This window comes from Poeciliopsis prolifica, unplaced genomic scaffold (genome assembly GCF_027474105.1).
Source record: "Poeciliopsis prolifica strain line A6 unplaced genomic scaffold, Auburn_PproV2 SCAFFOLD047, whole genome shotgun sequence".
NCBI classification, from domain to species: domain Eukaryota; kingdom Metazoa; phylum Chordata; class Actinopteri; order Cyprinodontiformes; family Poeciliidae; genus Poeciliopsis; species Poeciliopsis prolifica.
Window position 1 is genome coordinate 3,856,271 of NW_026562422.1, and position 17,407 is coordinate 3,873,677.

Consider the following 17,407-nt stretch of genomic DNA (forward strand, 5'->3'; position numbering starts at 1 on the left):
ATGAGTCCACAGTTCACTTAGTACAAACTAGCGCTCACAAAATGTATTTCGCTGTCATTTCTAGGATGTATTAGATTTCAGCACACTTTAAGTGCATGCCAGTGTACTTTTCTGCTTTCAGGAAACTGCCTTAAAACACCGAGAATGAGTCGAATCAGAATCGATAGAAACAAAGGGAAAGGCTGTCAAGAATGTATAAAAAATATATTTAACTTGAACCATTTTAAGTATCAAGCATGAATTGAATTTTTTTTTGTAGGTAACATGCAGTAGTACTCTGCCCACATCTAATCCTGTTGCTGCATTTTGCCCTTTATTTTTGCTCCTTCCATGCAGCTTCCCTCTCTCTGTTGAAAAAACAAAACAAAAGCAAAAAAGCCTCCGCACAGCTTGATGCTGCCACCACCAAATGGGCCATGCGCGATGTGCCTATTGTTTGTATGCAAATTATTGAGCAGCATAAGAACTGGTGTTTAATAGGAATCTTTATTAATAAGTCAAACAAGGATATATAAAATACACTCCCCATGTGAAAAGAACTCCAAAAACACAACCTTTACACGCCCCTCCCCAACCCGCACCCCAGGTTTTCTCGTGGCCTTCACTTGGCTGCCTGCTGGGCTTGACGACGAAGCAGCACGTAGATCTTCTCTTTGATCCAGTCCTTGTTGTACGGTTGGTACGTCTGTGTGTCGGCGCGATACCTACGACGGAACGGCAGGTTTAGGTCTGTTTGCACCTGACTCCTCACAACAGGACGCCGCAGTTCATTTTGAAAACATACGACTGTTTTCATATTGACCAAAGTCTTCTTGTTCCCCAGAGGATGACCCTTTCCTAATTTTTAGAATAGAGCTTTAAAAGTTGCTCAAATGGTTACATTTGATAGGTGGACAGCTCTATGTCTCTATGAAGCTACTAAACTATGCAAATACAAATGCAGTTAACAAAAAAAAGGCATGTTAGGAGAGACCTTTCTTTTTCAATATCAAGTTACGGTGCTACTTTCTGTTGTGATAAAAACACTGTAAAGATCATACGTAAAAGAAATTTGACTGTTATTTAGCATCTAAAAATTGGTACTCTGTCTCTTTAAGAAACGCCTGCTCTTTCTGAAACTCCGCTTTCAGGAAGTCATCACAACATGCCTCCCCTATTACACCTTTATGAACGTTTTTTTGCACTGAGAAGTAGCTTGTATAATGAGCTTTGCAGATGCTCAGTTCCATCAGGCCTTTGCTAATTGCTCCTGGCTAGTCTGAAGGAGCTGAGTGGGGGAGTTGCAAGTCCGGGCTGCCATGTGAGGCAGAAGCTTGGGAACCGTGACTCTGAGGAGGAGCTACGTCCTCGAAGGTGAAGCTAAGGCCACCTAAAGAGAATTTTTGTGACTTTGTGAATGCTTCTATTTGGCTTATAAACTAAACAATTGAAATGATTCCAGTGTGGAACACATTGATCTCTTTCATGTTAAAATTCTGTTATAATCTTTTTGCAGCACTTGAAATATTTGTGAATTTTTCTGCCTTAAACCAAAGTCCTGTTTACTTCCCTAAATTCTTGAGTAAGTATCAGGAAATGTTCACACATCATCTCTACATCAGGGCTGTCCAAAGTCTGCCGTAATATTCAAGTTACTGGTTTTGTGTTAATTTTCAGACTAAGAATAACACTTAAAGGTAGCATCCAAAAATGTAAAAGCTTTGTTAGTGTGAAATGTACTTCTTTAAAGATTAACAATCAGGAAGGAATTATTTTCCATCGACTTACACCAAACAGCTGAGGTCGGCAAGGTCATCGATGAAGTCAAACAGTTGGCTGATATCGTATGTGATGGACGGACTGTTGGGGTTCATTCTCTTTAAATGCTCCTCATACATCTTGCAAACACCTGCAGGATACGAAAATACAATAAATTGCACTGCTATGGTAAGAATAGACACATAATGCGAGTTCAATGTGAACGAATGACAAGACATTTGTAGAAATGTCTTCTCAATCTTTTGATCACAGATTCTGACTGGAAAATTGATGAAAATGTGCTGCCGGTTGTGCATTGACCAACAATATTCCACTCCATGAACAAGTGTTTATACCAATGTTTTGATACAGACTTCGTCATTTCGATATAATAGTGCTGATGTTCAGGATAAAGAAAATTGTGTATTTGCTTTTTTGGTTCGTGACCCACGATAGAGCATAATATGTTGCGTACAGATTCACTCCATTCAACGTCCGCTGGCAAGAAATCTTTTGATGCGTTAATGGCGTTGAGGTTTTGGTTTGGCAAATGAAAAAAAAAAAGAAAAAAAAAAAACAAAAGAAATTTTGAAAGCTTCTTCTGCGATTCTGTAAGTGGGCAAATTGTTTTCCAACTTACCTTCCATACATTCATTGACTGATTCATAATCGGCGTACGTCCGACCCTCTGGCCTCTTCGTGGGCTGCACCAGCAGGATGGTGTGAGACTGAAATTCACATTTATGCTGTTACACAAAATCATTGTCTCATTCAAAGTACGCTTGTTTTCAAATAAACAAAATCTGCTTTATATATAATTGTGTGTGTGTGTGTCGTTTGCTTTGTGATGTTATAATCACAAAGCAAACGACACATTAAATAACATTTTAAGACCATTAAATAACATTTATGACATCAAACCGAGGTGTACGTTTATCTTTATGTGGTTTTGTCAATCTTAAGTTGTGTTGTGGCGGATACAGTGTATATATCTCACACCTGAAGTGACTGACTGTCTGCTGACTTCCACACTGTAACTCACATGTTTTCAAATGTTTCAAGTGTTTGAGGAAAATAAGGTAAAACAACGAATAACCACTGAAATATGTTGCTAAAGCTAAACTTGCACACACAAAAAAACGTTGTTTTATCGGTTAGCTTTGTTGTTGCGGCAGTTAAATACGTCTCGGATGTTTCACGCTAACGTTAGCTGCTGTATTTACCGTAAGTTTTTCGTTTAAGTCGCTGAAATTAATTGGACATAACGCGTCGGCTTCGGTTTTCACTGGAAGGTGTGAAACGTCATTTCAAGAACTAACCTAACGTTAAACATACCATGCTTTTGGTGGCTTTCGTAGGCTTTCGGGGATACCTGTTACGTTCGAGCGAGCTGACCTCTGGCACCGGAAGTACAATTAAATGACGGGAAACAGCATGAAAGAGAGGAGAATCCGGTGGAGCTCCGGCGGAAGCGGAAGCAGCTCCGCTGGTGGGCGGAAATACTCATCTTTCACCTCTGAGAAAGTTTATCCAATGTAGTAAAGGCATTGTTTTTGTGAAAGGCCTTGTAGATGTTAATGGAAAAAGTTTTAGAGCCTTCAACTTCTTTAATAAATATAACCTTAAAAGCACTGACTCACAATATAACAAAAATATGAAAAGCCACACCACAACCTTTTATCCACTTAATTAAGAATACTCTTTCAAATTTGACATTTACATTTTTTTTTCTAAAATGATGACATACATGTGATAAATAATTAATTAATAAATCAGGTCTTAAAATTAACTTTACTCAACTATAAATTTATTAAGTAATCCAGTTCTCTAAAGGTAAAAAAAAAAACCTCAATATAAAATAAGACACCAAATATACCCCAAATATACCCTGTTGTAGATTTTTAAAATGGTTTTAAATTGAAGTAGATGCATATGTATTCTGTAAAACAAATGAGAAAACATATGATAAAACCCATTTTCTTGTGCCTGTTGGTCTACTTTACACAACTGGTTGTCACTCAAAATTCTCAAATTTTAATTGTCACCAATACTACTTTACATTGAACGTTTAGAATAAAAAAATATTTAGGACTCATCCAATGTAATTCTCCTGTTGGGTATGTATATTCATAGCTTGAGGGAAGTTAATTGTGAAGTATCGAAGGAGCTGTTTCCGGTTTCCACTGGAGCTGTTTCCGCCTGCCGCCGGAGCTCCGCCCCTGCAGCTCGATGAGAGCCGAATCGACTCGAGCAGGAAGCGGACGGATGTTCTGGGAGGAAGGCAGGAACAACAAAAAGGAGGAGGAGTGACTGTCCGGGTTTCAAACCCGTTAAACACACTTTTTAAATAAAGTACGCAACATTCGCTGTAGGTAAGTGCGGGTTTTCATGGAGTATTGTTAAAGAACCGTGTTTAATTTGAGCTGTGGGGTTTTACCCGCTATTAGCCGCTTAGCTCCGCTGTGCCGTAAAGACAACACTGGCTAGCATTGACTAGCCAGTGTTGCGTTTACCTAATGGTAAAATGCCCATGTGAGCATTAAAACAGGCTTTACAGCTTTTATCTCAGGCTTTCTTCTCATCATCCAGCATGAGGAAATCGTTATTGATTTCGTAGCATCTCGGCAAAAATATTAATGGCGTGCATTTCTAGGGATTATTAATAATCACTGTTGCCACTAGTGGAAGTTATATGGGTATTCTTAATATACTAATGTATAATATTCAAAAATTTATTTAGGAGTTTAGGTCTTGTTTGGCAGGATAGGATTTTAGGATTTCAGACACTTAAATAACAAAAATCTAGACAAATATCATATTAAAGAAATGGCAAGAAGCCTGGAAAATAAAAACCCTTAAATTACATCAGCATTTAAAATAACAAAAGTTCTTAAAATTACCGACTTAATGTGAGGTAAGTCAAAAATCATTTTTGACATAATTTTTGGCACATCACTTTTAAATAAATCTTGCTGAAGCTTTTTACTTTGTGTTCTTTTGAGGTTGTCCAGAGTTTCAACAAACTTTCAATTAGTGAAATATGACTTTATGTCATTGTTTCTTTTCATAGTGTCAATTTTACCCTGGACTGCCAGTATGTGTTTGGTTACAAACATACGCATGACATTGAGGTTTTTCTTCTAAAACGAAGCCGTGAGCAGAGTCTGGTAGTCTGTTTTGTGCATGACACTTCCTCACAGTTGTTGTGACCCAATACTGGGAGGAAGTCTTGTCACATTTACCGTCTCCACTTGTGAACTTCTTATAACACGTGAACAAACAAACAAACAAACGAAAACCAGAGTGAGATTATGTGATTACATTAACTTGACTCATTTTTAAAGCCTTTATTTGATTTGTGAATTTGCATGGAATTAATGCCAAAATGCATAAATTAGAGTATTCATTTTCTACTGCAATAAAGATAAATTATTTTATGTAGAAAGCATTATTGTGGTATTCAGAGGCGGTCCCAGCTTTATTTGGAGTCTTGACCCTTCCATTGCAGGCACACTCAGTTTGTTTTATTATTTTACTTGAAAAAATGTGGAAGAACCTGGAATAGTGCTATAAACACACCTAGCAAGAAGCATACAAACTGTGTGCCAGGCAGTTAAAAGCATACAATGATACAAAAAATTTATTCTGTAGAAAATGCAATTAAAATAAGCTGCACCATCTGTCAAACATATCTTTCTGTGTGCTGCAGTTGCATTTTAACCAAAACACAAATTTCAACACATAACTGTTAAGGAACCTCTAAAAAAATATATCTTTTAATAAGACAATATACATTACCACACTTCAGGAAACATAAGAAACATTTTCTCAAATGTTTTTTTTTTTTTTTTTTAGTCCTACCTTATGTTAAAACAATTAGTTTTTAATCCAGAAGTAGGCCACAGATTTAACTGTTTTTTAATGTGGCCGCCCTTGAGGAGAAGCCGCCCTGGTCCGCCTCCCACATTTCCCATATTGGAAATCGCTACTGGTTGTGCTATTTTGCTCCTATTCTCCCAGGTCATTTGAAACTGTTTCAATCAGGCTCTTTCAGCAAAGAATGTACTCTTTATTTGTTTCTGGTGGTCTAATCATGATTGTGTTTCTTCTTCTCTTGCATCAGGGTGAAAGAGGACTGTTTGCATGTGAGGGCAAGTGTCGGCTGAGCCAACATGGCGAACAACGCAGAGGATGTTGAAAACAATATGGTCAGTATGAAGCCTCGGTCACAGCAGTTAGACGACTCTCGCTCTGTGGGGCAATAATTGCACCTCATATTTTATTTATTTTTTGGGTTTCAACATTTTCTGCGTCAAAGCACTGAGTCGGTTTGATGTCATGCAGAGTGGAGAAGTTTCTGTAACGTCAATAAAGCTCGATTGTTGTTTGGCCATTTTCTATTGCGACTGTATATGGTTCACATCTAAGTTCTAGACTACAGTGAGTTTATTAAACAATACATTATGGTGCTGTTCAATAGTATTCACAAAACTTTAGCTTTTTTATATTTTTTCACATTCCCATCCTAAAAACTGTATTTGTGTCCTGGACCTGGACTGCTGTGGTTACCAATCTGCTGTTGCTGTAAATACAGGTGTTTACTTCACAGCTGAAGGACGGAGTCGAAGGCTTCTATATCCTTGGCAGAACATTATTCACTCTAGATGTCAAACTGTAAAACATCACCTGATAGTATTACACTATCGTCATAATAATTATTAGACACATTATGACTATTTTTGCATACCATGTCATTTTTAGTAATAATTTCTGGCCAGATTTCTGATTCAATGTGGAAATGTCTCCCCACACCTGTTGGAGTTGCTGCTAAATGCTGTTTAATTTAACACCAGTTGACTCTGCGTCGTGCGTCCTTGGCCTTATTCCCAGGCCTGAGAAACAACAGACGATAGTTCACATAGCTCTCTCAGCGTTTTCACCTGATTTCTGGCAATGCCCCAGAAATCATTGCCAGAAATGATTTCTGGCAATGCCCCCTGCCGTGCTCTGTCTGGTCGAAGTGCTTCTTGCTCTCCCAGACCACAAGTATCAACTTGCCTCACGGTCTTGAATCTCAAAGACTTATTTTACCTGCATTCAGATGTTTTGGTGTTTTTTTTTTTGCTCAAGGGGCTTTACAGCAAGTCTGACATCACTTTTTAGCACCACTGCTGCACCCTGTTTGGTTCTGAAATGCCATAAATTTAGCGCTGAGGTCAGCGATTTATGTCTTGTGGTTATGAGAAGCCAGCGTCTCTCCGGTTTTCCCTAAAAGGTGAAGAAATGTACATCTAAATCTGCTTTCCTTCACAGTTTAGTCTTCATCCCGCTCGAACAATAATTCCCCCCGACTGTTGCGCAACAGCCGAGCCCGAAGCAGCAAGCTCTGCCTCTGCTTGCTGCCGCCGACGTTGCAACATGTTTAACTCGAGAAGAACTGCTCCTGTCAAACCTTTAACAGATTAACTTTGAAACCGGGTTCCCATTGAAAAAGGACAGGTGGCGCTCCTTCAGCTTCAACATCATCATTTTTGTCATGCCTGGAAATATTTTCAAACAGCCATTTTTGTCCTCCTTGGAAGTGAGGGAACATTTTTGAGGTTTTTTTTCAGCCAGCTGCAAGGCAGTATGCAGCGGTGGAGAAGGTAATGCACATGAAAACTCCCATCTACCCCGTGCTTCCTCTGAACTCGCATCAATACGAGTTTAAGCTCTAGAAACTTGGGATGCGCCGATTCCAATTTTCAGCAAAAGCAATTTTTTTCTGTGTGAAACTAAATGTAGCAAACAAAGAGAAAAGTTGCTAAATTGGGAAAAGTGGGGCGACTATTGTTAACCACGCATTACATCAATCAGATGTAAGGTGATTGACGACTTTTGCTGAGGTAGATAAGATCAGTTTTACATGCAAGTATCTCCCAAAGTTAAATAAATCGGGATCCCTAGTAAAAATCGCATGATCAGTTTCAGAAACCCTCCGTGTACTTTGACGATTAGTGGCCTTCGTCTGCTTTTTGGATGTTTTAAGTCGATTTGCAAATTTTCCTCACCTGTTAAAATAATAACAGAGGTTTTCGCTCACTGATTACTTGACAAAAAAAGTCTTGTGTGCCAGAATGAGTACAGCTTCCTGCTTCAGTCACTCAGTAACCGGAGCAGAACCGGGTGCAGTGTCGATGATTGCCCCTTCCTCCTCTGCTCTGTGTTCAACTGCAGCAGCAAACATCTTGTGCCAAATCTGCTTTAAGTGAAAGAATCTTTAAACCTTTGCGCTCAGCCGATGACTGAATCTGCTGGTAATTACAAGGAAAGAGAAGCAAAGCTCAGAGGTAGAATCTCCCAAACACAAAAGATGCAAAAGAACAACCTTCCCAACTCTTTAAGAGCTTCATTAAGAGCAGTGGGAATTCATCCATGTGGCCAGATGGATTATGGAAATGTGACATGTTGTATCCTTTTGAGTCTCGCATCCGAATCATCCAGTCCGACTAACGAGGTTCCTTCTGCTTTTTGCCAGAAGGACCAACAGCAGGCCAACACGAACCCAGAGGCCGTCCAGCAACCCCAGGAGGCTCCGGCGACAAGAGCCAGGTCCAGGGGAGGCTCTGGCGATGAGGGAGGGGGCGACAACTCCGGACCCGAGCCGAACGGCCAGCCCCCGGCCGCCCATCCTCCTCGAGTGGTGGAGAACGAAGAGGAGGAGGACGAGGAGATGACCTTGAAATACGGGGCCAAGCACGTCATCATGCTCTTTGTTCCCGTGACGCTGTGCATGGTGGTGGTGGTGGCGACCATAAAGTCCGTCAGCTTCTACACCAAGAACGACGGCCAGAGGCTGTGAGTGCTTTATGAGCCTTATCGGGCCCTGAACGAGGACGGAGCTGTGGACTCTGACCTCATTTAAAACCAGTCACACCTCTGCTTGATTTGGCGTGTAGTAGAACAGAACTACCACTAGGTGGAGGCATTGTGTTTTTCTTTTTTTTTTTTTTTTTTTTTATTCTGTCAGCAATTGACAGTATAACGGGTCATTTGGACCAAGCTTTGTTTCTAGGAAACAGTAAAAACATTGATCAGATATCTATGAGGAACTCTTTAATGTAAGAACTCCATTAGCAACGTGGTTAAACTTTTAACTCTTAAAAATATGTTTTCATGCTTGAAAGTGAATTTGGTCCATCATGTGTTTTAGAATATAACGTGTACTTTTAGGTATTTTTTTTGTATCAGTTGTGCCATATATAAGCTACTGCATGAAGATACAAACTCAAGGGAGAAGTGAAACACTTTTTTAAAGTTGAAAGATCGATTTGGGGCAAGTTGAGCTCAGTCATGATTCTGTCCTCCTGCTTTACCCCCCTCTCCAATTATTATATTTTTAAATAAACAACAATTTATCTGTAATTTACAACATGAAAAAAAAGTAATTTCACCGGTTGAATCGTGTACATCAAATAAAATACACTTGATGGAAAAAATTAGATTCATGTAGAAAAAAACCGGGGAAACGGAGAGCGTGTTTCATATTTCCTAAATATGAAAAGTGGTTGATCTGGCGATGATGGAGGGGCATTTGTGCTATAACGACTATAGTTTTCGCGATCAAATCTGTGTGTGTATATATATATATATATATATATATATATATATATATATATATATATATATATATATATATATATATATATATATATACCTTGTATATATATACAAGGTATATATATATACACACACACACACACACACACACACACACAAGTTTTTTTAGATACTTAAACAGCTTTGTATCCAACATCGTCTGCAGGATCTACACACCATTCCCTGAAGAGACGGACACCGTAGCACAGCGAGCCGTCAACTCCATCCTGAACGCCACCATCATGATCACTGTGATCATCGTCATGACTCTGGTGCTGGTGTTGTTGTACAAGTATCGCTGCTACAAGGTATGTTCATCTTCAATGACATAGTGCATAAATGTGGAGATTTTTTTCCCTTTCTAGTTCATGCTACCTTTGCTTTTGTTACCATTTTACATCTTACATTGCAAAAGAAAAGTCTGTCAAGATAATGGTACCCAACTAAACTGGTTCCTGAAAAATATGTTTTCATTTTCTAAATGAAAACATATTTCATTTAGGTCTATGGTTGACATATTTTGTCAACCATAGACTTCAGAGTATGCAGCTGCACCCATCTTTGCGCTTTTTCTTATTTTAGAAAGAAATATAATACTTATTTTAAAAAAATTCTGAGTGAAGCTACAATAAAGCATATTTTTGTGAAAACTTTCACAGATGTTTGATTAAATTGGTGAAAAAAAAACAAAACAAAAAAACAATTAAAACCTCCAGCTGGTGACAACACTGAAACAAACACGTAGATTAATCAAGCTGCTCTAGCCATGCTACATGCTAACCAGCCTCACGTTTCCTTTTTCAGGTGATCCAAGGCTGGCTGTTTCTCTCCTCCCTCCTCTTGCTCTTCTTCTTCTCCTTCATCTACCTCCAGTAAGTCTCACTAACGTACATTGAAATTCATTTTTCCGAATGTACCAATGGTTTTCCTTGCGTGCGGAGGAGTCTGCCACTCCCTGACATCCATGCTCTTTCCGTTAGGGAGGTTTTCAAAACCTACAACGTAGCCATGGACTACTTCACCCTGGCAATAGTAGTGTGGAACTTCGGCGTGGTTGGTATGATCTGCATTCACTGGAAAGGACCTCTGCGGCTCCAGCAGGCCTACCTCATCATGATTAGCGCCTTGATGGCACTGGTTTTCATCAAATACCTGCCAGAGTGGACCGCCTGGCTCATCCTGGCAGTCATATCCGTTTACGGTAAATCTTCTCGTCCATTTCCTAACCCTTTGAAAGCCCAGTGTTTTTTGTTTTTATTTCCCTTTTACCAACATCTTCAGTTCATACAGAGGCTGCCAGACATGTGGTTTTTATTTTAACCTCATAAACATGACATGTCGGGATACAGCTTACAATGTTTTTCCTTTGTGTTGACAAAAAGGAAAACACAAAGAATCAAACACGGTCTTTATCGTCATTGCACAGAAGCACAACGAAATTCATGCCAGTACGACTCATCCAAAGACAAACAACATAAGACATGGGTAGACGGTTGCCTGAGGCGGCCGCCATCATGGGACAAGCTGTCCTTTTGTTAGACGAGAAAAAAATAACTGGAGGGCAGATGAGGGCAAAAAAAATTGTATCTCTGCACATGAATAACAACGTATTGTCAACATAAAAACACAAAGCATGTGGAGTGGGAAAACAGGTCCCAGATTTGGCATATTTTGTCACACTACAACCACCAGTGTTTTGGTTTGTTTTCTGCCATCCCGCTCAAAATTTTCTCATGGCCGATGAGAAAATTTTGGGAAACTGGGCCAGTTTAGATCGTAGGAGCCAGAAAAGCTGCAGTTTCTTATTTGTTGTTGTCAGTGACACCTTATAAACATGATATTTCTGATTTTCTTGGTCTCTCCTATCACAGACCTGCTGGCTGTGCTCTGCCCCAAAGGACCACTGAGGATTCTTGTAGAAACGGCTCAGGAGAGAAACGAACCCATTTTTCCAGCTCTCATCTATTCTTGTAAGTCAGACAAGATAAGATCTTCAGTCTGTTTTGTTTTTTAGTTATCACACAGTAGAGACAACATTAAGGCTGAGATAAACTAGCTTGTTCATTATTTTGAAGAGTCTAGGAAAGCGTGTGTTTGATTTGATTGCTGAATAAATATGGAAAAATGTAATATGGAATGAAATTTGAGATTCCACATGTAGCATCTGAATCCATTAGTAAAACATAAAAATCAGGGTTTGTTGGAAAATGAAATGTTTTTCTATTGTGAATATATTTAGGCCGTAACCTGTATTTTCAGCTTAGCATATGACAACCAGTGATTTTTGTCATTTATCATACTGATTTTTAATTGCTAAAAATAAATAAAAAATGAGAAAACAACTACTTCACTGTTTTTTGGTGTAAAGGTACTTTAGTGTGTATTTAGAACTGGAGGTTTCTAACATTTTATCATTGCAATTCTCACGTATTACTAGTAAGAGTAATACTAGTCAATCAGGACACTTATTAAAATGTCCTGATTGAATCAATAACTGATCACAAACTGACTTAAAGAGTCAGTGCTTCATATGATTCACTTTATTTAGTATTATATATTTTATGTGATCTAAGTTTATCAAGGTGCCAAATAAAATGGCAAAATTAACCTTAACCACACAGCTGAAATGGAAGCTTCTTTTAGACTTTGTGTTTGATTTCTTTTTCTTTTTCTCTCTTTTTTTCCTCGTTCGCTTCTTCTCCAGCTACAATGGTATGGCTCGTCAACATGGCCGACACCGACAGGCCAAAGAGGAACTCCACAGAAGCGTCTCCACCTCAACAACAGACTCAGGACTGTGAGTAGGGATTCAGATGATTGAACAAGTTCAGTCCCAGACGATTTTTAATATTCCAAACTCATGGCTGTTCGCCAGCCGCCGTAGAGTCTCCGGCGCCGTCGAGTCCCTCGCAGGACGACGGCGGCTTCACCTCCTCCTGGGTCAGTCAGCAGGAGCACCGGTTGGGGCAGCTCCAGTCCACCGAGGAGACCAGGCGGGAGATCCAACAGATGCCGTCTGCGCGTCCGCCCGTGGAAGACGACGATGAGGAGAGTGAGTGCTTGAAATGGAGTCTTTTTATTTTCATTTAATCTTTATTTTACCAAGATAAAAAAGGCAAAAAAACAAAACATTGACTTTAAAAACTTGCCTGATTGGCTTTAAATGAGTGATATTGGATATAAAACTAAATATTTACATGAGTTCATGTGAGGCTCCAGAGTGTCTTCATTAACTTTAGCTACGTTTCCATTAAACGTATTATTGTGCAAATTGGAGTGTTTCTTCATGGAAACACGGCAATTAAGAAAACAAAATGTTTTTTGATAAACGGTTTGACAAACTGTTTTTGTCTGACAGTAGCTTAAAAGAAACAGGATCACAAAAAAGCGACAGGTGGCCATTTCCGTGCCTCTTTATCTAAAATGATAGATTCACTTTTGTGCAGATAGTTGGAATATTAATCAAATTTGCTAAATGATTACAACATAAAAGGTAAAGAAATTTGGGCATTTGGAACAAAAATCTAATAGATTGACAGCGTATAGGTAAACCTTTTGTTCATTGCGTCTTTAAATAACTTGGAATTACTTTTTTAACGTGGAAGCAAAAGGGCTGAGATGATTAATTGGCTTAATTGTAATTGTTTAAATTATGGTCAACTAATTTAATAATTAATTAGTTCTTAACTGGAGTAGATAGTCGCAACAAAAGGCCATTTGGTGAAATAAAACAACATATTCTGAAAATCAATTACACCAAAAAATACGTACGTTTTGCATTTAGGACAAAAAACACCTTTGTATGTAAATATGCTATAACCAAAATTTTTCCAAGTGTCACAGTTTTAGCTTCACTCGGTCCAGATTTACTAGCGAGATATTATGTTGTTGCTTTTAGGCAGTAAAATCAAAATGAATCCAGTTATTTGTTTGCATATTTTGCATATTGCATTTCTAATATTGTATAAAAAAAGGGTGAAGTGAGAAAATGAAAAATCTGCAGAGTAAAAAAAAAAAAATCAATTAATCGTCAGGACAATTGATTAATCATTAAAAATCGATTAATCGCCAGAATAATCAATCATTGAAATGCTTACCATCTCCTGTATAATGACGATGCAAAACTAGGCAGGTTTATTTCTGAAGCCCAAGTCTCACACATGGTCGTTCAAAGAGTTTAGAGGCGACCATTAGGCCCAAAAAGGAAAGTGTTCAAACATGGCTACCCTTGTATTCATAAACAGCCGTAATGGTTCATTATGAATTCTTTGGCTTTCCTCCACGGCTTTAACATGAACTTGAGCTTTGTAATCTTTACCCCATTAAATCGCAGATTCTTTTCTGCTTCGTCGCCTCTGTTTCCTTCTCGGCAAACATATAAAACATTTTTGGAAAGTTTCTTTACCCGTCTTCTCTCTCTCCGTGCCGCAGTCACTCCTCCTTTCGGTTGAAACAGATTAGAAAGTGATCATTTATGGCAATTGCTAGTTTTTATGTCCTTTATCCATCTGGACACGCGGTGCTCTTTCTAACTTAAATCTTCTGTAAATATGGGGTCGGAGCTCTTTATTTTTACTTTTTTTCCCCCACAGTAATTACAGCTGTGAAAAGCAGAGGGGTGGGTGTTTTCTGACTGAGCTTGGAAGCGTTTATAGTCGACTACACCCTAAAAAATGTGGCGACCTCCTCCTGTGTTCTCAGGGGGCGTCAAACTGGGGCTCGGGGACTTCATCTTCTACAGCATGCTGGTGGGGAAGGCCTCGGCCACGGCCAGCGGCGACTGGAACACCACACTGGCCTGCTTCGTAGCCATCCTCATCGTGAGTGCCCAGCCGCTTATTTTCACGTCAAGCGCACGCCACCGCAGTCTGCTCTTTCTTTTTCAGCGCCATATGTGTTCTTAATTTATGAAAACCGCTTGGCTTTTTTAAAAAAGAAAGAAAAAAAAAAAAAGAATCTGTTTGGTTGCAGAGATGAGTTTGTTTGGATCATAATCACAGAGTGTGCTATGTTCGTCTCTCCCCCCCGCACACACCCTCTCCATCCCCCCTGCAGGGTTTATGTCTGACTCTTCTCCTGCTCGCCATCTTCCGGAAAGCTCTCCCCGCTCTGCCCATCTCCATCTTCTTCGGCCTCGTCTTCTACTTCGCCACGGATAACCTGGTGCGGCCGTTCATGGATGAGCTGGCGCTGCACCAGTTTTACATTTAGCAGGACCGCGCGACCCCCGAGACGACCCTCAACCCGCCCAGCACGAGAGCGCTCCCCCACCCCCACACACGTACTCCTTTCACCTTCCCCTCTGCGGCCCGGAAGAACAAAGAACGACGCAGCCGTCCGTCATATAAACACTTCCTCACGATGCTGGAACACGACGACGGCTGCTCTTTAAGGTTTTACGTCCATTTTTTTTTTTTTTAAAGTGACATTTTTTCATCTTCTGCTTGGCCAGCAAAGGAGGCTCTTTAGTTTCCGTCTCTTTCATCAAGGGGCTTTACAGCAGGTGCCTTCCTCAGGGACACCTACACAGTCGCTGTTTCAAGAAGAGGGAATATTCTCTTTAAGATTATAGCAAAAAACCCTCTCTGGTCCATTTCAGCTCCAAACCTTTACAGCGCCTTTCATCAAAAATAACGAACGGATGGACGGCGCCGCCGACCAGTAGATAGTGACGTGTGATTTGAACGTGTACGAGACGTCAGAGCGCGCTTCGCTCACCGCTGTTAAAGAGCGAAATATTAATTGCGTCATTATCGTTTTGCTTTACTTAAGGAACAAAATTCAAACTTGACTGATTTTCACACCCGCGAAGGCGAAGCGCCTCATCGGACAAGAGTCTCCGACGACGAAAGCGCGGTGCGGGGGAGGGATCTGAGTTTTCCCGCGCGAGCCACCGAGCGATTCCGCTGGAGCACTCTGAGAGTTCAGTGCCTTGCTCGAGGGCATTTCAGTAGTTGTTGTTATAATTGTGTGACAGACATGTGCTTTGTTTGTTTTTTTTTGTTTTGTTTTTCTTTCCTCCCCCGAAATCTGTCCAGGGATTGTAACCTGTGATCATCCGGTCACAAACTCTAAACCTTTAGGCTACAGCTGCCCTCATGACGCTCGCCTGGTGCTGTTTGGAACTATGCTACATCAAACACTGAACTTTACTGCGTCACATGGATGCCGTTGGGATAAATTTTCTCCTTTAATTGTGCTGAGAAGAAAATGCGTTTTGCTTTGTTTTGGCTTTTCTTTTTTTTATCGGGGTAAGTGTTTAGACACCTAAAATTGTATGTCTGCAGCATTTGGTGCTGCTAAAAGACAGAATCTGATATTTTTGGAAAACTATTCCCACTTTCCTCCTGTATCATAAGGTGTTTCGGCCACAGAAAAAAAAAATCAAACCTAAAATACATAGTCTGGTTTAAATAAAAAAAAAGTGAATTATGAACTAATATTGAACATAAAGGAGGACCAGCTGCACTGATTGCTTCTTTTTTGCACCCAGGTTTTGTGCTTATGAAGAACCCCGGAGGGAACAAAATTGTAGTACTTGCTATGGACAGATTTTACTCCCGGTTTTTGTTAATTGGGAAACTCTTGGCTTACTTTAGTTTTCTTCACAGGCTTTTGTGTGTTATGCAGGTTGTTCCGATTCCAATTTTTTTTCTTTTTTTAATAAACAGTGAAACAGGAAATGTTTCCTTTTTAACGCTTGCAGAGTTTTGTTGTGCATTACACCACTGACTGGATACTAAGATATTATGTTAAACCATGTGGGGGGACAGTAGTGTGTCGTTTCATTAAAAGGGCTTTTATGACAGAAAAAGTTGCTAAAATATTCTCACCACATGCTGACGTACACAAAATCATCTGATAGATAGGTAATATCTATATTTTATGGTATTTGTTAAAATGAGTAACGATAAGAAGTCTTTTTAGTTAAAAGTATGGCTGTTACTGCCAAATATATATATATATATATATATTAAAACAGGTCTCTTTAGGGCACCACTTACATAAAGAGTTTCTGAAAAATAATTTCACATTCACAATCTTATGGTGGCAATAGTAGCCACAGCTACCGTACATAGCGACACTGGAGCTTTGAAAACCACCAGCAGCCAAGTTGGGTGAAGCACACAATGACCTGCAAACCACCATTTTGGTACAATCACCCAAGGCAAAACGGTGTCCAACCTTGTACCAGCAGGACGTACCTAATCCAGTGGTTGGTGAGTGATTTTTATTCAGCTATCATTTATTTCAGAGATTCATTCCTTGTTCTCCTTTAGCATCCAGACAGTTGGTCAGGCTGCGACACGACTCAGCGGCCTGTAGGCCAGTTTAATTGTCATATTGCACAGTTACAAAATGAAGTGACACTTGGAACTGATGCTGAGCAGATTATGTGGAAGATTGTGAAAATTCCTTGGTAATTTGTCACAGCAGCATTCCTCACTCACCTTCTCCTGTGCCGGTTGGCTGATGGGAGCGTTGGCCTTCTGCCTGTAGTGCTAGCCACTTTTGTCATCTCCATGGGAACTGTTTAGCCTCATTGGCCTGCACGCTGGCAGCTTAGGGCGGCTTACCCACAATGTTTGGGCTCATATTGTGACTGGCCTAACAAGTACTCAGCAATTCCTGTGTGGAACGTCAACTCTGAAGATACACGGTTCATTTCTAGACTCCTGGAATGCTTTGAAAGCATTGTAGCAAAATCCTCCCACTTCTTTCACTTTTAGCAGATGTTACGCATATTTGGTACGTTTTCATTCTTAATAAATGGCTAAAGAAAACCTTGTCAAGACTTTGCACTTCAGTCACAGTTGCGATGTCTCTACCAGGTGTGAACACAAAGCGACTGTAATCATTCTTTCCCGTCACTGCAAAGTAGCTTCTAGCTCAGTCAGATTCAACTATAAACACAAACTTTGACTGGACCATTCAAACAGAGTGGCTTGTCTGGGTCAGCGACTTGGTCCTGCCCCAAGTGGAGGAGTTCAAGTGTCTCTGCGTCTAGTTCACAAATTGGATTTTCCGGTTG

The 17,407-nt window shown here is 40.0% G+C and overlaps 2 protein-coding genes across 5 annotated transcripts; one reads left to right on the top strand and one right to left on the bottom strand.

The window, feature by feature from the left end:
* Positions 1–467: 467 nt before the first annotated feature.
* LOC129377345 (enhancer of rudimentary homolog) lies at positions 468–3,176 on the bottom strand. Its single transcript, XM_055057227.1, has 4 exons — positions 3,073–3,176; positions 2,378–2,465; positions 1,768–1,888; positions 468–704 (listed from the first exon to the last, which is right to left on the bottom strand). The coding sequence occupies exons 1-4, from the start codon at positions 3,073–3,075 to the stop codon at positions 602–604; spliced, it is 315 nt and encodes a 104-aa protein (XP_054913202.1). The 5' UTR covers positions 3,076–3,176; the 3' UTR covers positions 468–601.
* Positions 3,177–3,985: 809 nt separating this feature from the next.
* On the top strand, positions 3,986–16,058 carry psen1 (presenilin 1). Of its 4 annotated transcripts, none has more exons than XM_055057376.1 (11): positions 3,986–4,109; positions 5,861–5,945; positions 8,255–8,574; positions 9,542–9,683; positions 10,180–10,247; positions 10,356–10,576; positions 11,247–11,345; positions 12,080–12,172; positions 12,251–12,427; positions 14,077–14,195; positions 14,431–16,058. In XM_055057376.1, exons 2-11 carry the CDS (start codon positions 5,910–5,912, stop codon positions 14,584–14,586), a joined length of 1,431 nt encoding a protein of 476 aa, XP_054913351.1. In that variant the 5' UTR covers positions 3,986–4,109; positions 5,861–5,909; the 3' UTR covers positions 14,587–16,058. The 4 variants fall into 4 exon arrangements, with proteins under 4 accessions (XP_054913351.1, XP_054913354.1, XP_054913353.1 ...); XM_055057379.1 differs by having other exon boundaries at positions 8,258–8,574; XM_055057378.1 differs by having other exon boundaries at positions 3,986–4,105.
* The last annotated feature ends 1,349 nt before the right edge of the window (positions 16,059–17,407 follow it).